The sequence below is a fragment of the Struthio camelus genome, chromosome 2 (assembly GCF_040807025.1).
Source record: "Struthio camelus isolate bStrCam1 chromosome 2, bStrCam1.hap1, whole genome shotgun sequence".
Taxonomy (NCBI): domain Eukaryota; kingdom Metazoa; phylum Chordata; class Aves; order Struthioniformes; family Struthionidae; genus Struthio; species Struthio camelus.
Window position 1 is genome coordinate 12,205,912 of NC_090943.1, and position 18,557 is coordinate 12,224,468.

General features: G+C 39.9%; 1 protein-coding gene across 9 annotated transcripts in view; it reads left to right on the forward strand.

The window, feature by feature from the left end:
- Nucleotides 1–18,557, forward strand: part of ZMYND11 (zinc finger MYND-type containing 11) — a 108,502-nt gene that overhangs the window by 32,251 nt on the left and 57,694 nt on the right. For 5 of the 9 annotated variants that reach the window (XM_068934298.1, XM_009683946.2, XM_068934302.1 and 2 more), the window contains exon 2: nt 14,279–14,413. The exons of 3 other annotated variants lie outside the window; for them this stretch is intronic. In XM_068934298.1, coding sequence (XP_068790399.1) covers nt 14,298–14,413 — 116 coding nt within the window. In that variant the 5' untranslated portion in view covers nt 14,279–14,297. Of the gene's footprint in view, nt 1–12,615; nt 12,697–14,278; nt 14,414–18,557 lie in introns of those variants that run through there. One more of the 9 variants, XM_068934299.1, reaches the window with a different exon arrangement.

Sequence of the window (18,557 nt, forward strand, 5' to 3'; positions counted from 1 at the left end):
GAAGTTTTTTCTCAGCTTCAGATGGAACTTCCTGTGGTTCAGTTTGTGCCCGTTGCCTCTTGTCCTGTTGCTGGGCACCACGGAGAAGAGTCTGGCCCCATCCTCTCGACACCCTCCCTTCAGATACTTGTACACATTGATGAGATCCTCTCTCAGTCTTCTCTTCTCCAGGCTGAACAGGCCCAGCTCTCGCAGTCTTTCTTCATAGGAGAGGTGCTCCAGTCCCCTCATCATCTTGGTAGCCCTCCGCTGGACTCTCTCCAGTAGGGCCATGTCTCTCTTGTAGTGGGGAGCCCAGAACTGGACACAGTACTCCAGGTGAGGCCTCACCAACTATATTAAATAGTTGAAAAATAAAGAATTCTTAATGCAGTGTGTAGGACTCAAACGTTAAATGTGTTCAAGCAGGAAGCACAAAGAAGGGGCAAGAGAAATGGAAAGAAAAAGCAAATGTAACTGCTTTTATTTATTTGTTTATTTATTTATTTTGGTCATCCTCTTGTGGTATTATTTAGATCCCTAGCCAGATGGCTAGGCTGGCTGTAAGCTGTGTGTGGATTCGTGGGATTTTAACTCCTGAGTTGGTTGCCCATCTGTCATTGACTCAGAAGCTGGAACCCAGCGGCTGACGCGAACAGTCAGCGTCTTTAGCGCCCTGAGACAGTTATGCTCAAAAGCTGCAGAAATAATATGAGCTCTGTTGAGGGCAGTATGGTGTCTGAACAGTCATTGTTTTAACAGCCGTGCTGCTAGACTTTGGGTGAAATTTCTTGTGGTTACTTTGAGTGAGTGCCTTGCCCCAGTGATGGCCACTGTGGTGACAGTCATTTCAGACAAACTCGGCCCGAGAAGTCTCCCCAGAAGAGGTTATTCTGCCGTTGGAGCTGAGTGAAGACTCAAACCCACAATCGCTTTTGGTAGGGAATCTCATCTCTTAAAATAGAGTAGCAGACTGTCTTAAACAGAAGGAAGACGGAGACATTGTTCAGAATCCCTCAGCACTGGAAGAATAGATATGAAATGACTAAAAACAATGCTACAGTACTACTACTTTCTTCACTTTAAAATGGACGCTTCAGGATTCTCTGCTTTTTCCTGTAGCTGATGCCATCACTTAAAGTTAAGAGATACATTTTGTTTCTGTTGATGGAGGGGAAAACAGTGGAAAAACTTCTCAGGTCCAGTAGACAAAAGAAATGTATATGATCGAATAAAGCATTGATAACTTAAGAGTATGAGCACCTAAGAGAAACTCTGATATTCTCATTTTATGTAAGTGATGTCATACTCAAGAAAGCAAAATGAACAATTGAATTAAACCTTGTGAAAGAGGCGTGACCAGAAAACAAGTAAAACATAAGCAGGGGTTAGGCATGCTGTGAGCCATTTTAGAATTAGTCCTACTAGATAAGTTTATCAAACAGAAACATGTAAGCCTTAAGCCTTTAAGGAAATCACTTATCATTGTGAAGTCTTCCCAAATTTATGCTTTTTTTTTTTTTTTTTTAAAGTAATGGGTTTGACATACGTGAGAATGGAAATTACATGCCTGCAAGAAAATAACCACTTTCCTGAGGAGTAACCATTTGACATGAAGCAATCTGGTCTTCCAGGTTCATAACTCTCTCCTGAACGAGTTAACCCCTCTGTTTCCACTCTGGATTCAATGCTGCAGCATAGGGAGCAGCTGAAGAGTGCTGTGAAGGGCAGGACTGTGCTGCAGGCAGCTTCCTGTGCTTGATGGACTAGCGTGGAGTTACGCACCTTCTTCAGCATCGGGCATTACAGCAGGAGTAGTAAAGGGCAGGCGCTTCAGCAGCACAGCAGACTGTATGTCTCCTGTCCGGCTTTAAAGAATACCACATGACAAACTAAGGTATTGATTGGAAAGCCTGCCAGAACTCTAGCATTTTATTTCCTCAATTTCCTGCAGAAAATTATATTGGAAATCCAAGCTTCAAGTCAACAGCTGAGGAACAAGTGGTAGTTCTCAGGTTGCTGTAAAACTTTCATAAGAATGAATACTCTGAAGCTTTGTTGACCCCTGATTCCTTATGAGGGCGTTATTTCCAGCGGTGAAAACAGTGACTTGTTTTGAAATTAAAAATACCATGCCTCCATAGAAATTTTGCTGGTCAGGATGGTCTTGCACTTCTTAGAATCATACCTTTCTTTCTGGAATTAGTTGTATGTGTTGTTGTATAAATTTAATTTTGGTACGGGCCTTCACTGTTCTTGCAAAGCTTTAAAAAAAAGGTGGGGGGGGAGGGTGGGGGGGCAACAGAGGTTGAGCAAATGGCTCAATTCTCCATAGGACTGTAACTCCTGTACTGCCTAGCCAAAGACAGTGCCAGAAAGGCTTGCCCTTCATTATAACACTATCATGTTACAGTGCTCTTGCAGCTGATTTTCTTTGGATCACACAGAAAAAGTTTGTGATTTCTGTGAAATCACTATAGGAGGGTGTATTTTGTGAATGACATTTTTCTGAAATTTATATTAGGCTGATAGTAGAATTAGATACTTTTACTGGGCTTTAGGTTCTGTTGGGAGTCCCAGAGCTAGCGCTATTCAGTGTTATCAGAGAAACGCAGAGAAATACTATTCAGTGTGTCATGAGTTTCCCTCACCCTGTAGGGTTAAGTTGCTGTGTCAGAGCTCTGGGTCATTCATCTGTATTCAGGCCTAAAGGATTAAAATCAAAAACCAAGCAGAGGAATAACTGAAATCATCTGAAAATGAAGTTCTACTTCTGCTGACAAAATTATTAATCCTGTGTTTCTGTGCCTGAAGGAAGTGGCGGAGAAGATAACAGTCTGGTCCCATTGCCCTTAATAAAACTCAGCCCTAGATAACGACATAGCAGGAAGAGCTCTTGAGTTTTCAGGAAGTAATTTCCTCCCTAAAGGGCTTTGTAGTCTGCTCTGTATACGTGATCAGGGCTTGAGGAAATAGGTTTCAGATGCACCTGCCACAGGAGAGGCAGAACATGATTTTGCGAGTGAGAAGAAGTATCATAATCCTGCAGAGCTGGACTCTTGTCTCTCTGACCTGTAGGTCTGGCATACACCGTGGATGGGCGTATGGATATAGTAGTGAACTTTTGGTCAAAGTAATATGTTCCTGGAAATAACACAGAGCAGATAGGAAATGCAAAAATCATGATGATGACGTGAAAGAGATGTTTAATATCAAAACAAGTGCAAAATTCTGTTCACCCACAGCTAGTCTTGAAAAGGTTTTGAGACTTCTTTGTATTAAAAAAAGTTATAAATTGGCTTCAGATAAGAGATGAGAAATAAGACTTGGAAGAATCTGAGAATCTTATCTTATAGAAAAAGAATCAAAAGATTATGAAAGAAGCAGCTGAACAAATTCAGGGCTGCAATCTGAGATAGCACGTGCTGTATCAGGGAAAGAGCCCATTTGCCAACCTTTGCCACGCCATCAACCACACCAGGAGCTGGCTAGAAAATGATATATATTCCCCCTGATATATAAATAATAATAAATGATATATAAATAATGATAATTATATAATTATAATTAATAATAAATAAGAATAAATAATAATAAATGAGAATAAATAAGAATAAATAATAAATGATATATAATGATATATCATTATAATGATATATATTCCCCCTGTCCTCACTCCTAATTTCCCACAACTTGTGGGAAAGAAATGCTAAACTGCAGTGGTAGGACACAGTTTTCTGGATGTAAGCTGTTGTCCTGGTTTCCTGAGAGGCTGGTATTATTTGGTAACAGCAACATATGTTCATCACCTGACTGATTTCTTTGGTAAATTTTGATTGTTTTCAAATCATTTTTTGGCTTTTGAGTTTCTCTTTTAAGCTTTGTGTTTTTGAAACTACCTTTTTTTCCACTTTTCATTTATCAACTTTTGCAGCAAAGAAAAAAAAAAGAGGTCATGATTATACTCAGCTGGTTTCCACTTTAAGGATTTGTTTAGTCATGAATCCTGTTGATTATCACTGTACATCAGTTTTCACGAAAACTGCGGTTCTCACATGTCTGTAAATTGTCCTCTAGGCAAGCTTTGTCCTGTCCATACATGAATGTTTTGGGGGGAGAGTTCAGGGCAGTTTGAAGTAAGAAAGTACAAACAAAATAAATTACCTACTTTGAGGTTTTTATGTATATACATATATACATACATATACACACACACACACACACACACACGTATACATTATATATACAGACACACACACACACACATATATATATATATAAATGAAACTTCAGGCTTCACTAAAGAGTGGTGATAGACTTGGTTTGGGGCAGGGTGAAAGAAAAGCTTTAATGTAATTGTATAATTAGGGAGTATGTGTATGTCCTGTGTGTGAAGGAGAGAGAATACAGTTAACTTCTGTGCTGGGGGCACATGCCCAGAATAGGAAACCCAGTTGCTAAAAAACAAAGAAAAGAAAACCAAGAGTGAGGTGAGAACTCGGGGAAAGACTTCTGGGTCTACAATATATTATTCTTTCTGCTGTGTTATTAATGAACAGCCCCACGGCTGGGGGGACCGTTGCATGAAACTCGGTGCCATTATTCTTGAATCTTAAATTTCAGGAGCAGGATCTAAAGCTCAGATTTTACAATTTGATCTTTTCCCTCCCTTCAAGTTTCTTTTGATTACTACTGTAAAAGCCAGTAAGCTTTGGCAGTGTTTATCTTTGGCTCATTTTACATGTATTGCAGATCAATGTATATTAACTCTTTAAAGTTCTGAGTGTATTTCTACTAGTTTCCAAGCTTGGTGAGCCCTGACGTATTGAAATACCTTCAGTTTGAGATCCCTGGTTGGTTCAGAATTACACTTGTTTTCTTTATATAGGTTTTTTCTTCCCCCCCTCTGATATGACTGTTGACAGGAGGACTAATGTTCCTCATGGCCTGGCTTCTGGAGGAAGGTAGTCTTGCCTTCCTAATACACCTCCTTGCAAATGGTTGGGTATCTGAACGGCTTTAGACGGTCGGTAGTTCTGCTTTTGTTTATAGAGAGGGAGAGGCCAAAGAGAATAACTTTGAAAGAAACAAGTTCAGGCAGTCTTCATTTTTGTTAAGAAGCAACAAAATTTGATTTGGCTGTCTTTTGTCAATGAAAACGCAGTGTGGTGGAGGAGTAGTTTTTATAAATATCTAAGGTCTAAGTCAGAGTGCTAGCAGCAGAATTACAATTGCTACTGTAAAGATACTGGCTGTTGAGGTGTATTTCAGAGAAAGAGAAGGAAAGAAAAACCAGTCATTTGGAGTCTCAAATTACATCTGAAAAAGTCAACATCAACTCTTTACTTTACCTTATATCTTAGATAATCTGAAATGAATTGACTTTTTTCACGATGTACTTCTTTTCCATACACTCCTCATGCTTCGAACTAGGAAATGCTTATCTTTTTCTGATTGTTTAGTGTGAAAGTAGCTTTATGTGGAAATACATAACCTGCTAATATACAGTGAAAAAAACATTTACTTGTGTCATCATACCTTATTTATTGTACCTTACTTATTGAGGGGAAAAACGTCTTGCACCAGGTGATTTGGGAGTTGCAGAATAACCAACCCCCTTAGCTTTTACAACAGAAGGGGAGATGTTGATGAAAAGATTGCTTTTAGAGGATGATCTAGGCTTCTCATTTATGTTTCCTTACATTTTCGAAGATGTCTTCCATATGCAGGTTTTATCAGTGAAAAGTGCAGAATCCAGGTGGCATCTATTTTATCATCCCAAACAAAATTGCAGCCCTCCCCATCGGCCCTCTTTGGATGTGATTTCCCTTTTTACAGTCGAGTTGGCTTTGGAGCCCGGTCAGGATGCATAGCTGCGTTAATCATCTGCGCTCACTACGGCCAAGCGGGTGGACACCAAGTGTCTGTTTACTAAGGGCTTGGCTATCTGAGGAGATAGTGCGGACTATTAACTCCTTCTACAGGTTCTCCTAGAGCACCTTTCCATCTTTTAGCTTCAGTCCACTTTGGAAAATATGCATTTTAGTGGTGGGTATAGTAGAACCCCAGAAAAAACAGTATACGTGTGCATTGTGGGTTCAGACGCATGATCCTGTTACTACATGTTGTCTAATCTTCTGTAACTGACCCTGGTCATGCTCTTAGTCTGTGGCAAATGGAAGGGAAAAACATGTTAGCTTAAGCCTCTTACTCTGAGTCATGCTAACGTGCTTGTGTACGTTTGCACAGGGGAGCCAGAGCTCCGCTGATAGTGCATTGCAAATTTGGATTCTTCTATTATTTTCTCATAACTCCACAAGCAAACATGTATGAAGAGAGTTCACCATTTTTCTGCCACGGTAGCGTACAAGAAGTGTATGTGATGGTCTCCTACACCTTGTGTGTACCGTCTGTAATCTGGTAATGTTGAAGTTGGTTGTGCTGAGCTATCTTCAGTACAGAAAATGACTTTGAACGAAGATGAGTAGTCTTCTGGGAAGGGACAACATAAAGGCCATTTAATGCTAGTGTATCATCATCCTGGAAATAAGGGGCTTTGTTACTATGGCAGCTAAAGCTTATCTCCGTAAGAAAGTTGCATCAGTATAACAACAGCTGTATTTTTAAACCAGTTTATACTAGTGCGAGCTTCATTGTAGGTACTCTTTATTTAGTGTAGCTTAATTTCATTAACTAAGCCTTCGCCAAGCCACACTAAACTTTTTTATTTGAAATTGCGTTCATTCCGAAGTTTGCTAAATGCCTGAAGAGCGTGGGCATTTTCAGTGGTGATATTTTCTTATGTGTAAACAAAAACTTGCATGGGTCTTCTCTTGATACACCTATATAACTTAATTATGTTACTGGCTGTAAAAAATAGATTGTTTTGCATGTATTTAATACGTATTACAGGTCTCAAATTTTACAGAAAATGCTGTTTATTTTATAAATTAATGTGGAACCAGCACATATGAAAAATTGTACTGAGATAAATCTTTAGCAGAACTATTACGTTTCAGCTTACATAGGTACCTTACCTGGAGTAAAAACCTTCTGACCATTATGAAAAGTAGTAGTCAACTCTTAATTAGTATAGCTACTTTATCAGTCAAAGATTTAGCTCTTTGCTTTTAGCTGTTTTGAGTGTTTTGCTTTCCTTGGTGTTCTTCTGTTCTCCAAACTTTGGTTGCTGGATAAAGTTTTACTCAGTGAATACTAGCAGATGGGAACAAATGATAATTTCCTTCCAGTTTTTAGGAAGGCATTTGCTATTGTTTGTGAAATTGTAGCCTGGGCTTGGACTGAGGGATAGCAGAACCCAGGACAACATTTTATCCCTGTACATATATTTATATTAGATAGCAAACAAAACTGCTTTGACAGCCTTTATTTGGGTTGTATACCTATTAGTCTGTCTTTCTCAGCAGCTGTTGCTGATGTTGCATCTGAGGTTTTTTTGTACCCTGTTTACACTCGCTCATCACTTTCTGAAATCCTCTTTTGGGGGTGAAGGCTTTGATGCATCAACCTCATTTGTGTCAAGTTCTCTTTAGCAGGGTGAGTTAGGTAAACAAGAAATTCCAGGTTTGGTTTCAAAAGCGAGAGTTCAACTATTTATATGCTGATTCAAATGTCTGAGCTTAAAAACTCAAGTATCATATGCCTTAGGGTCAGTAAACTACACTTACTTAATCATTTTGAATTAAATACCATACAGATGAGGTAAATACAACATAGGGAATTCAAAGAGAGCTTTTACGTATGTGTAGTAAAAATCTTCTTGGGGCCTTTAATTCTGTACAGTCCTTGGCTCTCATTTGCACAGTGGCTCACTGCCATCTTGGAATGCCACAAGGTAATAGCAAAGACGGTCTTGTAGTCTGTGAGCTAAACTAAAAAAACATTAAATTGCGAAGAGAAAGCAGCAGAACACTGCAGTTCTGTATTCCTGTAGTCATGCTTTCTGTCTCTACTGCACTTTATGGAGCTATGCAAAACCTCACTCAAAAAGGTGCATGCCATCAAGATTACAAACTTAGAAATGAGGAAATGGAAAAGTTAGTGTTGTATGTAACAATACAATTATTTCACTTACATGAAGTATTTAGGATAATTATGCTAATGAACATATCTTTTGAATAGACTGTGCACCTTGATGTTATGGTGAAATGAAAAGATTTTTATTATGTATGACATGCATTCAACATCAGCAAATCTTCAGTAGTCTGACCAATAACTTTCAAAATTACAGGATTACAGCATAAACTAATCTCTTAATTTGAAAAAGCTCACTTAAGAATTTGGTAACTTTTATTAAATTAAACTAAATTCAGAAAATTAGACTGCAGTTAAGGAAGATTTTCTGCTTATTTTAGCCACAAGCCTTTGTTACTTCTCAATTTTTTCTGATTTTCTAATGATATAATGTGCCTGCTTATTCCGAAAGTGAATCCTCTACTGCTAACAGGTGCCCAGCTAATCCTTAGATTATACTCATAAAATTACACGCTCAGGAAGGCAAGTGAATGGTGAGCAAAACACAGACTATTGCCAAAAGCTTCCTCCTCACCCTAGCAGCTACTCCCCACGCTCCTGGGTCCATAGATTTGGGAAAGCAGACCTGAAGTTAAATTTTCGTCTTTTTTTTTCTGCACATACATGACCTCCACTGCTGCTGCTCAGTCAGAACATTTTCACGTGTACACTCTGTATGTAAAAGTAGGGTAGTTAACTGCTTTTGCTCTTCTCTGGTTTAGGAGGGGAAGATTGAAGAATTTACCCTCCCACTAAACTATGAAGGATAGGTTTTAACAGCAGTTTTAATTGTAAACTATAAATTTGCATAACTTCGGAGCGCTACGAGGATCTATATATAAAGCTCAGAAACCCAAACTCTACATCAACTCCCAAATTTGTAATTTGTGCTTTAATAGGAAACTCCTATTTAATACAAGAACAAAGCACTAAACTTTTGGAACTACTTGTACAGCTGATATACCCAGTTTTATTCTTACTATAAAAAAGTAATACTTGAAGAAATAGTAAAGCGCGTCACGTTAGAAAGTGCATATAAATAGGTAGTTAGGTCTGTGTCCAAGTTTCTTAGCCTCCCAAACTCAGCCAGTCTCACAGCAAAAAAGCCACAAAAATGTAGGATTGAGCATAGCTTGTTCCTCCTGAAGAAGCCTGAAATCTTTTCACTGTGCTGTGTGGACAAAATAATTGCAAGCCACAGGGACATGGAGCTGAGAGGCAGAAACTAGCCGCGGAGCCAAGGCAAGGAGCAACTTCTTAAATTGTCTTTTGGTTGCAATTAACTGCATACCGAATCTCGACCAAACGGTGGCTAATAGCAGGGATGAAGTTTAACCTGTTTGACTTTGCACTGAAAGGGACTAGGGCCACAGGTATCCTCACGTACAGTCAAGTACTTACAGGAGGTTTAACGAGCTGCTACTTGTCAGCTCTTAATTAGCAGCTCGCGTCAGAGAGGCAGCGCCTGACTGCAGGATCGTCTGTTCCAGTGCAAAGTCCAACTGGGTAGTTAAACTTTCAGAGGCATCATATTTTGCTTGGGAGACAGTGTTTAACAGCTCAAACACAGCAAGATTTGACTGCCTTTACAGGTATGGACAGTCTGCAGCTGGACATAGTACCTGATAGTGTGTACTAATTTGGATGCAGACAGTAAGTCAGGAGGTTCCTAAGGCTCAATCCCTAGACTTGCTGCAAGGTGATTTTTGTTTATTTCATTTTGAATTACAGTGCAGATTTCCATACCCAATACTTTTGCAACAGATAGCTGTACAGAGTTTGATCTGGCCAAGTGTGTATCCAACGGCTAGTAGCGTTTCTGTTTTGACAGAAAATCTGGTTTGCTGCCACCGTAACATTTTCACCACACAGCAATGCAAGCTTTGCTATGTGCTTTGCTTAGCTTGGGAAGATAACCATAGTGTTTGTATTCACAAGAGCAATTCTCTGAGCTTGCTTGCTCAACGTTCCTGATTATTAAGAAATGAGGGTAACGTTTAGCTCTGGAGTAAAGTTGTGTACCATAAAGTGTTATACTTTTCAAAATACTGTACGTAGAGCATTTCAGCGGGAATTCAAACATGTTAAAACCTTACTCAAATTATATAAGGAACAGTTAAAGAGTTGAAAAGTGAGAAGCTAAATGATTTGCTTCGGGCACTGTTCTAGCTGAATGTCTGGCCCAAGCATGTGAGATTGCGTACCAGCCACCCAAAGCATTGCCTTATTGGGAGACTCTTCCCCATATTCCATGGGTCCCATGGATGCCTACAAAATCTAAAAAGACACATCCTGCTGATATAAATTCTTAGCGCTTTCAGCAATTTTTTGTTTGCCAGCCTTTCTTTAAGGTTTGTCAACCTTTAAGAAGCTACATCCTGCCATAAGCTTGTGGGCAGAACATGACAAAAACGGTATGGTGCACATAATCTTGCGTTGATAGGGAATACCATAGATAAACAAACATGGTAGCTTGCAAATCACAAGCTGGAAATGTTTATTTTTAGTTTTTCTTTCCCCAATATTGCAATGAATTGTGTAACAGGAGAGCAGATGAGAAACATCTTCAAGCATGTGTATGTAAATGCACGTTTCAGTGTTGTGGTTTTAAAGAGTCTCTGGAGCTCTAACTAATTCTTCAAAACGCTGCAGAGAGGAATCATCCGCTTTCAGTATTTAACCTCCAAGTCACAGATTCTTGTGCATTTTCACGTGCACTGGATGTTTATACTTGTTCTCTCTCATGTCAGGGTGCACGCGCTCCAAAGCAAATCGTCTGCAGTGATTAATACAGATTTAAGAATCTAACTGGCCTCCCATTGAACTTGCACCTATTATTTGCAGGAGGAAGTTGGGCACATCAGAACATTTTCTGTTGCTTGGAAGGAACATTACGAAGCATTTTCTAAGCTAGTAACAGCCCGATACAGGTTATCTTCTGGATTTGGCAGTAATATACGAAACGGTTTAGATTCTTGTGGGAATGCAAGGAGAAGACTGTTTTGGTTAGTTTTGCCATGGAGGAGGAGTGACAGTGTGATGAACAGGAATAAATATGCCACAACCTTTTCATCACTTTCTTTAATGTGAAAGGCTCTTTACATTTTTTCTTCAGCAAGCCATTAAAAGATGAAAATAATGCTAAACTGGCCTAGGCTTTTTGAAAAAAAAATTTTTTGGTGTTTTTATAAGTGCAGGGTAAAGTAACTCCTTTTTCAATAGTGGGGTTTAGCAAAAGTGCCCTTAAGGCTTAAACCATATATGTCAAATGTAGAAGATACACACGTATATTCTTTGGAGGCAGAATACCAGCTAAAATGACCATATCTTAAAGAAAAAAAAGTTGGAGCTGAACTCCTACTGCCTCTGCGATTTCTGTGTCCTGTATGTCAGGATTGTTGTCGTTTTTATTTCCAGGCACATGAGGAAGGCGGGGGGAGCCCACCCTGTGGTCTTTGAGGTAGCCTGTGACCTTCTGAGGAGATCATACAGGCAGGTTCCTCCAGAGGAGGAGGAAAGCGGGCAGAAGAGAGCCCCCGTGCGCGGGGCCGTGGCGGTGCCCAGGGCCGCGGTGCCCAGGGCCCGGCAGCGTGGGCCGGCGGTGGCATTTTGGGGGGTTGCTTGAGGCTCGAGCCAAGCTGGTCGCCGGGACGAACGCCCTGGCCGCAGCAGGGCACAGGCAGTATGCGCCCGCACCGCGGATTTTGGGTTGTCCTCTCGGGGAGAAACGTCGTTTGCCTGCTCCGAGACCCCGGCTGTCCCCAACAGGGACCCGGCCTGCTCTGCCAGCCGGCGGCCCGGATAGGCGCAGCTGTGCCACCGCACGGCTTCGGGAGTCTTTAATCGCGCTTATCCTTTGCTTCCCCCTTCAGACACGGACTTCTCCGCCTTGCCGGCAGACGCAGGGGGGACGTGGCTGGCCCCAAGGCCTGGCGCTGGCTGCGGCTGCGCCGCGGCGGCCGGGGCTGCGCCGAGGCGGCGGCTGGGCCGCCGCCGTGGCCGCGCCGGGCGGGCGAGCGGGCGCGCTCGGCCCCGGGGACCCGGCTGCGGAGGGGTGCGAGGGAAAACCGGCTCGTTCCCGCTCTGCCAGGCTCCGCTCACGCCGGCGGGCCCACGCCGGGCTGCCAAAAACGATTGTGGTTTTTAGAAGAGCAAGAATAACAAGAGCGGCTGCTTGGTAATAAAGGGAGGAGAAGCGTTGCGTTATTTCCTACTGTTCCCAAGGTCAGGAAGGATAAATGTTTCCTCCTTGCTCTTTACACGTGACCCTGAAATTACTAACAGACGCTTTGCCCAGCCAGTCAACTGTTAGGTGATCTAGCGGCTTTTTAAAGCAGGTACTTGTGAGAGAGGTAAAATAAAAAACGCGTAATGATTTTGTTCGCGGTAGTGGGCACTGCGTCGTGAAAGGGATTTTACGCTTCCTGGCCTCAAAGAGAGCAGAGCTGTAAAGATTTTGTTCTCTTTCATGTTAACTTCTAATCCCTTCTTGTGTTTTACTAGTCTCTCTTCTTTAGGAATTAAATTCAGCCATTAGTCATATGCTTCACTTACAAATAAAGCTTTTTGTTTGTTTGTTTGTTTGTTTTTTTGCAAGCTCGTCCTGTGAAGTAGAGGCAGTCACAGGGGCGCGGTGTCTTCTCCAGCTGTTCCCGGTGGAGGCTCTCTCTGAACCCTTCTTAGGTGATGCTGTCTAGCAACTAGCTGTCATTCCTCTCCATATTTCTATCACGTTTCCCTTCAGAAATGTATTCCTGGCCTTTCTTTTCCTGGAGAGCCACCCCAGCTGCCCTTATGTTAAGGCTCGGAGGGAAGGGCTTGGCAAAGCGGAGATGCTGGCCGCGCTCGGTCCTCGGGACCTGCCCGCTTGGCTTTGCCCTCCCGTCGTGTCTCGGGCGGCCAGAAGGCGCCGTGATACAGTTGCAAGGGAGCACGCGCGTACCGCCTCGCATCGCCTTTTCTTTTCTTAAAATGAGCCGCGTCACGTGAAATAAAAAACTGTTAAATCATTTCTTATCCCGAATAATAGCGTGCTGTACCTTATTTTATTACGTCTGTGGAGCACGTGAGCGTCGCTGAGCTGGCAGTGGATCAGCAACTTGGCGGTGCTGTTAGATGCGTACACGTAGGTGCCGCTGACTTGAAAACTGCAGTTGCGGTAGAATGCTGGCGGCGCTTTAATTTTTGTGACTTTGAGTGGAAGGATGTTTTTAATACTTAATTTCCCATCTTTAACATTGCACAGATGGTGTAATGTTTTTGCATTTTTTATATTATTTTGGGTTACTGAAATTAATATTCAGCTAGTTGTAAGTATCCTTGTACATAGAGTTCATTTTTGGGACACTGAGCTCTAAAATATGTTATAGATATTGGTAGCAGTCAAATCTTTTTTTTTCATTGAGAAAGTGGTGGCATTGGAAAAAAGTTATTTAGTGATCAAAATGCATTGTTCAGCTTTTAAAAAGGAATTCTGTGCCTGTAGTGGAGCTGTAGGCGATTTATGGCTTATCTGTACTCCGTGCCCAGAGCTTTTGGAAAACTTGTAAACAAAGCCAGATGCTCATTATGTTCCCATTCAGGGTTGGTTAGATGGGTAAATGCCATCAGAAGCGCTTTGATTCTCATGGGTTTTAGTATGTTATAGAAAATGGAATTATTCCGATATATTTTTTAAATATTTATCATCCCTGAAAATATAGTTCTAGTTTCTGCGCGCAAAATGGGTTTCTTTTAAATTGATGTAAATAGCAGAAATAGAAAAGTACTACCATGAGAACTTTATTGTAATCTTAACTGTGGATACAACTTTTTCTTTCTCTCAGAGTTCATGCTAGCACAATGTGATATAGTCAAGCACTGCTCAAGCCCTTTCTAAAAGGGTTTCAAGCAATACAGGAGGTTGTGAAAATCTCGGGCTATCGTGACTTTTTCCCAAAGTTTTAGGGTATTAAGATGTGAACTATGTGACCGCTCGTAACGAGTTGGATAATTTCAGTCATTTCCTATTGATCTGATAATTTCTACTGCTCTGTGTCTTGTCTTATGTATAGATTATGTAATGTGAAAGAGATTCAGGTAAACTACAGTTTTTACCTTGTTGCTGTGTAACCGTAAGAAAACATGCTGCTGAATACAAATTGGATTGCTATAGGTTAACAAAGTTTTCCTTGTAATCATACTTAGTACAAGATGATCGTCATGTAATCCATTTCATAATTCATGATTAACTCTTTGGTGTATTTTTTTTATTTATCGGCTGCAGCTGACCAAGTAAACAGGTCATGGCACGCTTAACGAAGAGACGACAGGCAGATACAAAGGCTATCCAGCATCTTTGGGCAGCTATAGAAATAATCCGGAACCAGAAGCAAATTGCTAACATTGACCGTATTACAAAGTAAGTGATGCACTCAAAAAATATCTTGATGAGGGGGAAACTTGATGATACTGCAAACCCTGAGAAACAGACAGCAAACACTGTGAGAAACTGTGAAACAATTGCATGCACTGCTGTGTTACCAATTATCTAATTATCAAAAACTTCTAGAATGGCACACCTAACAATCCTGAAGTGAAGTTTATTCCATTGAATTGAGATCTTAATCACCCTATATTTGTTTTGTATGAGCATCCCGTAGGAAATAAGATTTTTCTGTAATACTTGAGGTGAGTTTAGCATGTCAGAGTTGTACTTATTTTCCAACTTTGGTCAGAAGAGAAGAAGTAGATGTAAAAAGTTAAGGAAAGAAGGGCAATAAAAACTGTAAATAATGTAATTCTTTAGGAAAGAACCGTAGGTCAGTAGAGAGCTCTTCTCTAGAAAACAAAGATAAACGTTACAGCAGTAACTAGGCTCCCCAAACAAGCCATAATTGTTGAGCTAGACATAGGATGCTATTAGGAAGACACGAGCTTATTACCATCTATAGCTAACACTGTTGTTAATATTATGATATTGTCTAAAACGTATTATGATGTGTATACACAGAGAAAAATATGATCTTTGTTCTGTGGAGCTTGCAATGTTTAAAAAAGTCTAAAATATTTAAATAGCTTTTTGGATAACTTGGCCTAGTCACTGTAATAAAAACTGACGGAGATTTTGTCCCTCTCACTACTTTGTCTGCATTTCCAGGCCAACATGTACGTCACATTTGTCAAAATAATCAATATGAGCGATTTAAAAGAGCAAAGCTAGCCAGTTGGCAACTCCATAGCTGCCAGAGCCAATCGGAACAGATCGTAAGGCCAGTGACCACTAAAGAGGAGAGTTATAAACAGTGCAAAAGGAGACCAAAAGAGTGAAAATCAGGACAGCCCGGTCATCTGACACATTTTGGAAGCTCTGTGATAGAAGTGACAGAGGAAAACTGATTTAAAAAGTAGGAGGAGGGTAACAGTTCAGGTTCTCCAAATGTAGCGAACAGCAAACAGGAGACAACAAAAAGATGACGTCCGTGGCCAAATTAATGTGTACCTGGTTCCTCTGACAAAGCAAAGTGCACCATTAAAACAAAAAGCACCTTCTCGGAGGTAGAGGTTTCCAAGCAGCCTTGAGAGGGAGGTTGTATTTTAGGGGATTTCATTTTTGAGATTGCATATAAATTTCAGAATGCTTTAAAGCATTATGTATATTAGCATCTTTGTCTCCAAGGAGACAAGTGGGTAAACTAATACTATACACTTTCTATTTTAATGCTTCAAGGGACTTGCCCAGCTTGCCCCAAGCCGTGTATTAGCTAAGTTAGCTAGTTGTTTATGGTCTTTGCATGTGCAGTGAAAAAAGTAGGCACATCTAGCTAGGGATTCATCCCACTCTTATGAAAGATGCCTATGTTAAGGTGCTGCAAACAGCATTTAGCTGGGTAGAGTTAGGGAATACAAATCCTATCTTTACAAACAAAACTGAGAGAACGAGTGATAAGATAGTAACTAGCAAATGAGATACTGCTCCTGACAGCTGAAGGGTAGTTAGATTAAAAAAAAGTCTAGATCCAGATCGTATTACTCATCTCTGATCAGAAGAAAAAATTGTAAGTGAATAAATAGAGATGCAAGGAGTCTCAGTTGTTTGAGAAAGATGAGTATTCCAGGTAATTGTGAGATAATTAGAGAGTCTGAAATAGTTTGTTCCCTCTTGGTGCAAGGTGCAGCAGAGGTACTCTAAAAAGTACTTGGAAACTGTAAATGCTCCACATGCACGCACGTCAGTGACATGAATGACTAACAGTGATCTAGTTTCTATCATATGTTATTGTTAAGGAGATAACTTTTGATGAGGAAGGAGAAGATAGAAGCCTTTGAGATGCTTTTGTGTGCTAGTCATTGATGAGGAAACACAGATGACTAAGTGAATGAATATGTATATTACATAATATTCAAAATTAAGTTCTGAAATTAGCACAGTATCAGAATGTCTCTTCTGATGAAAAATGAGTGCTTGATGTATTCTCCCAGGCTCAAGGATCAGTTGGTCAAGTAAAGTTGCTGTTCCTTAAAATATGATTCACTATCTGGGCACCTACGCAAATGTATGAATAATAAGAAAGATCAAAAAAAAAAGTGATTGAAAATGTAATATACAACTTTATATGCATAGCTGGAGATAAAGGGATGATTCTCATACCTGGATTAGTAACATTTTTAAACATGTTAATTATTTTTGAGGTTGACTGAAAGAGTGGCTTTGCACAGTACAAATATTTGCAAATAATGATGCTGCTAAAATGTATAAAGTATGTCTTATTCCTGAGTAAGGGTACAGAAAAAACAGCAAGATAATTTTTTTTGAATACCTATTTAAGGTAAGTAACAGTCATCCTATCATGTAGTATAGTGATTGACAAATAGGCACTTTCAGAGGACTTCACAAGTTGAAAAGATGATTCATGATGCAACGTATTTTGTTTTGCTTTTTTGCCTAGTTTTGTGCTCACTTGTTACTAGAAGCAAGTTATCCTCTATACTCTGTCTCTTGTTAGTCCAAACAGCCTCAGAGCAGAATGCTTTTCACTGGTTTCTTCATCAGATGGTTTGCTACTTTTAGGCACATTTGTTCATTGGCTTTTCTCCAAATTGGTAGCTCAGCATGGTAGTCTCCCTTTTCCTAGCACATTAACAGTTTATTTCATTTACTTCTTACTTTTCTTAGCCTTCTGGTGCGGATTAGAAGCCAGTGTGCATATCAGGAAGCATTTACTTTTTATGACCAGAGAGGAAATGCTGATAGTATGAAGGAAGGATTAATAGTTTATAGGTTATGAACTGTTCCAATTCAAAGGTCAAATGTATAGAACACATTAAGATATATAAAATGCAGCCTGTATGCTTTATGTGTAATTGTTTAAAAATACCTGGGGTAAAGAAAGACCTCCATGAGACACTGATAATGGAAAGTAGGCAAGGAGAGCTAGCCACGCATTTTCTGTAGAGAACATAGAACAGTAATGTAGGACAATAGTGTAGGAGGAGCCAAGGTACTAAAAGAGACTTCTGATATTATCAGAAAAACCAGTAAGGAAGGGAGACCCTTTAATTAAAAGTAGACCAAATCAAGTACAGTTCTACTGCATTGCTCTTTAAATTGATGGGGGAGGGAAACAAGAACAGAAAAATGCATGTTTAGAAAGTGATTGAAAACTATCTTACATTGAGGAAAGAATCATTTGGAAGATTTGAAAATACAAATCAGAGTCTTTAGGAAATTTGTTAATTAATTTATAGAACTTTTGGCATTTTGGAAAAGTCATTACTTACAGAGAAGTATTAAGGAAAACAAAAAGGTGTCTGTGTTTGAAGGAAACAAAGATGTGTATGGGGGAAAATAGCAAGCATATGCATTTGTCGGGAAGATATCCCTCTGCACAGACTTGGTATCTCCTCTAAAAAACAATCACCAAGTAATTATATGAAAGGAATTCTGCAATTTTAGTGATTCTATGAAGGGGTGCATTTTACTTGGGAAGTTACTTACGGTTGGCTGGATGAAAGCATTCCGCAATAGCTTGAAAACTAAATAAAGGCCGGAAAACCAATACTAACATTAAATAACAGTGTAGTGAGTTTAAAGAAATTAGTGCTGAAGTACAAACTGCCTTTTGAAGAGTACGTTTAAAAAGTCATTTGTATTGATCCATAGACTTCAGTTTGTTCAACCCTTTTATTTAAGGGCAAAGTTCATTTGAAGGCAATGGTAACGTATCTGTATAGGTATGTAAAATAAATATTCTCACCCAGTTTATATTGTCATAGTGCAACAAAAGTCAGTGGATTACAGTCGTTTAGAAACCTAACTGCTACAAATATCTAGTATATCTAAACTACCAAATTACTTAATAACAAAATGATATTTCTGAGACGTGATTTTCAAGAACTATGCCTATTTTTCCGTCTAGACTTGATGCTGGGATAATTTGACCCTAATGTGCCAATTACGTAGATGAATATTATTGGGATTAGTGATGTTTAAACACTAGCAGAAAGATGGCTTCCCGTATCTTGTGTATTCTCTGTCAAGAGCACAGCTTATTCATCTCTAGAAA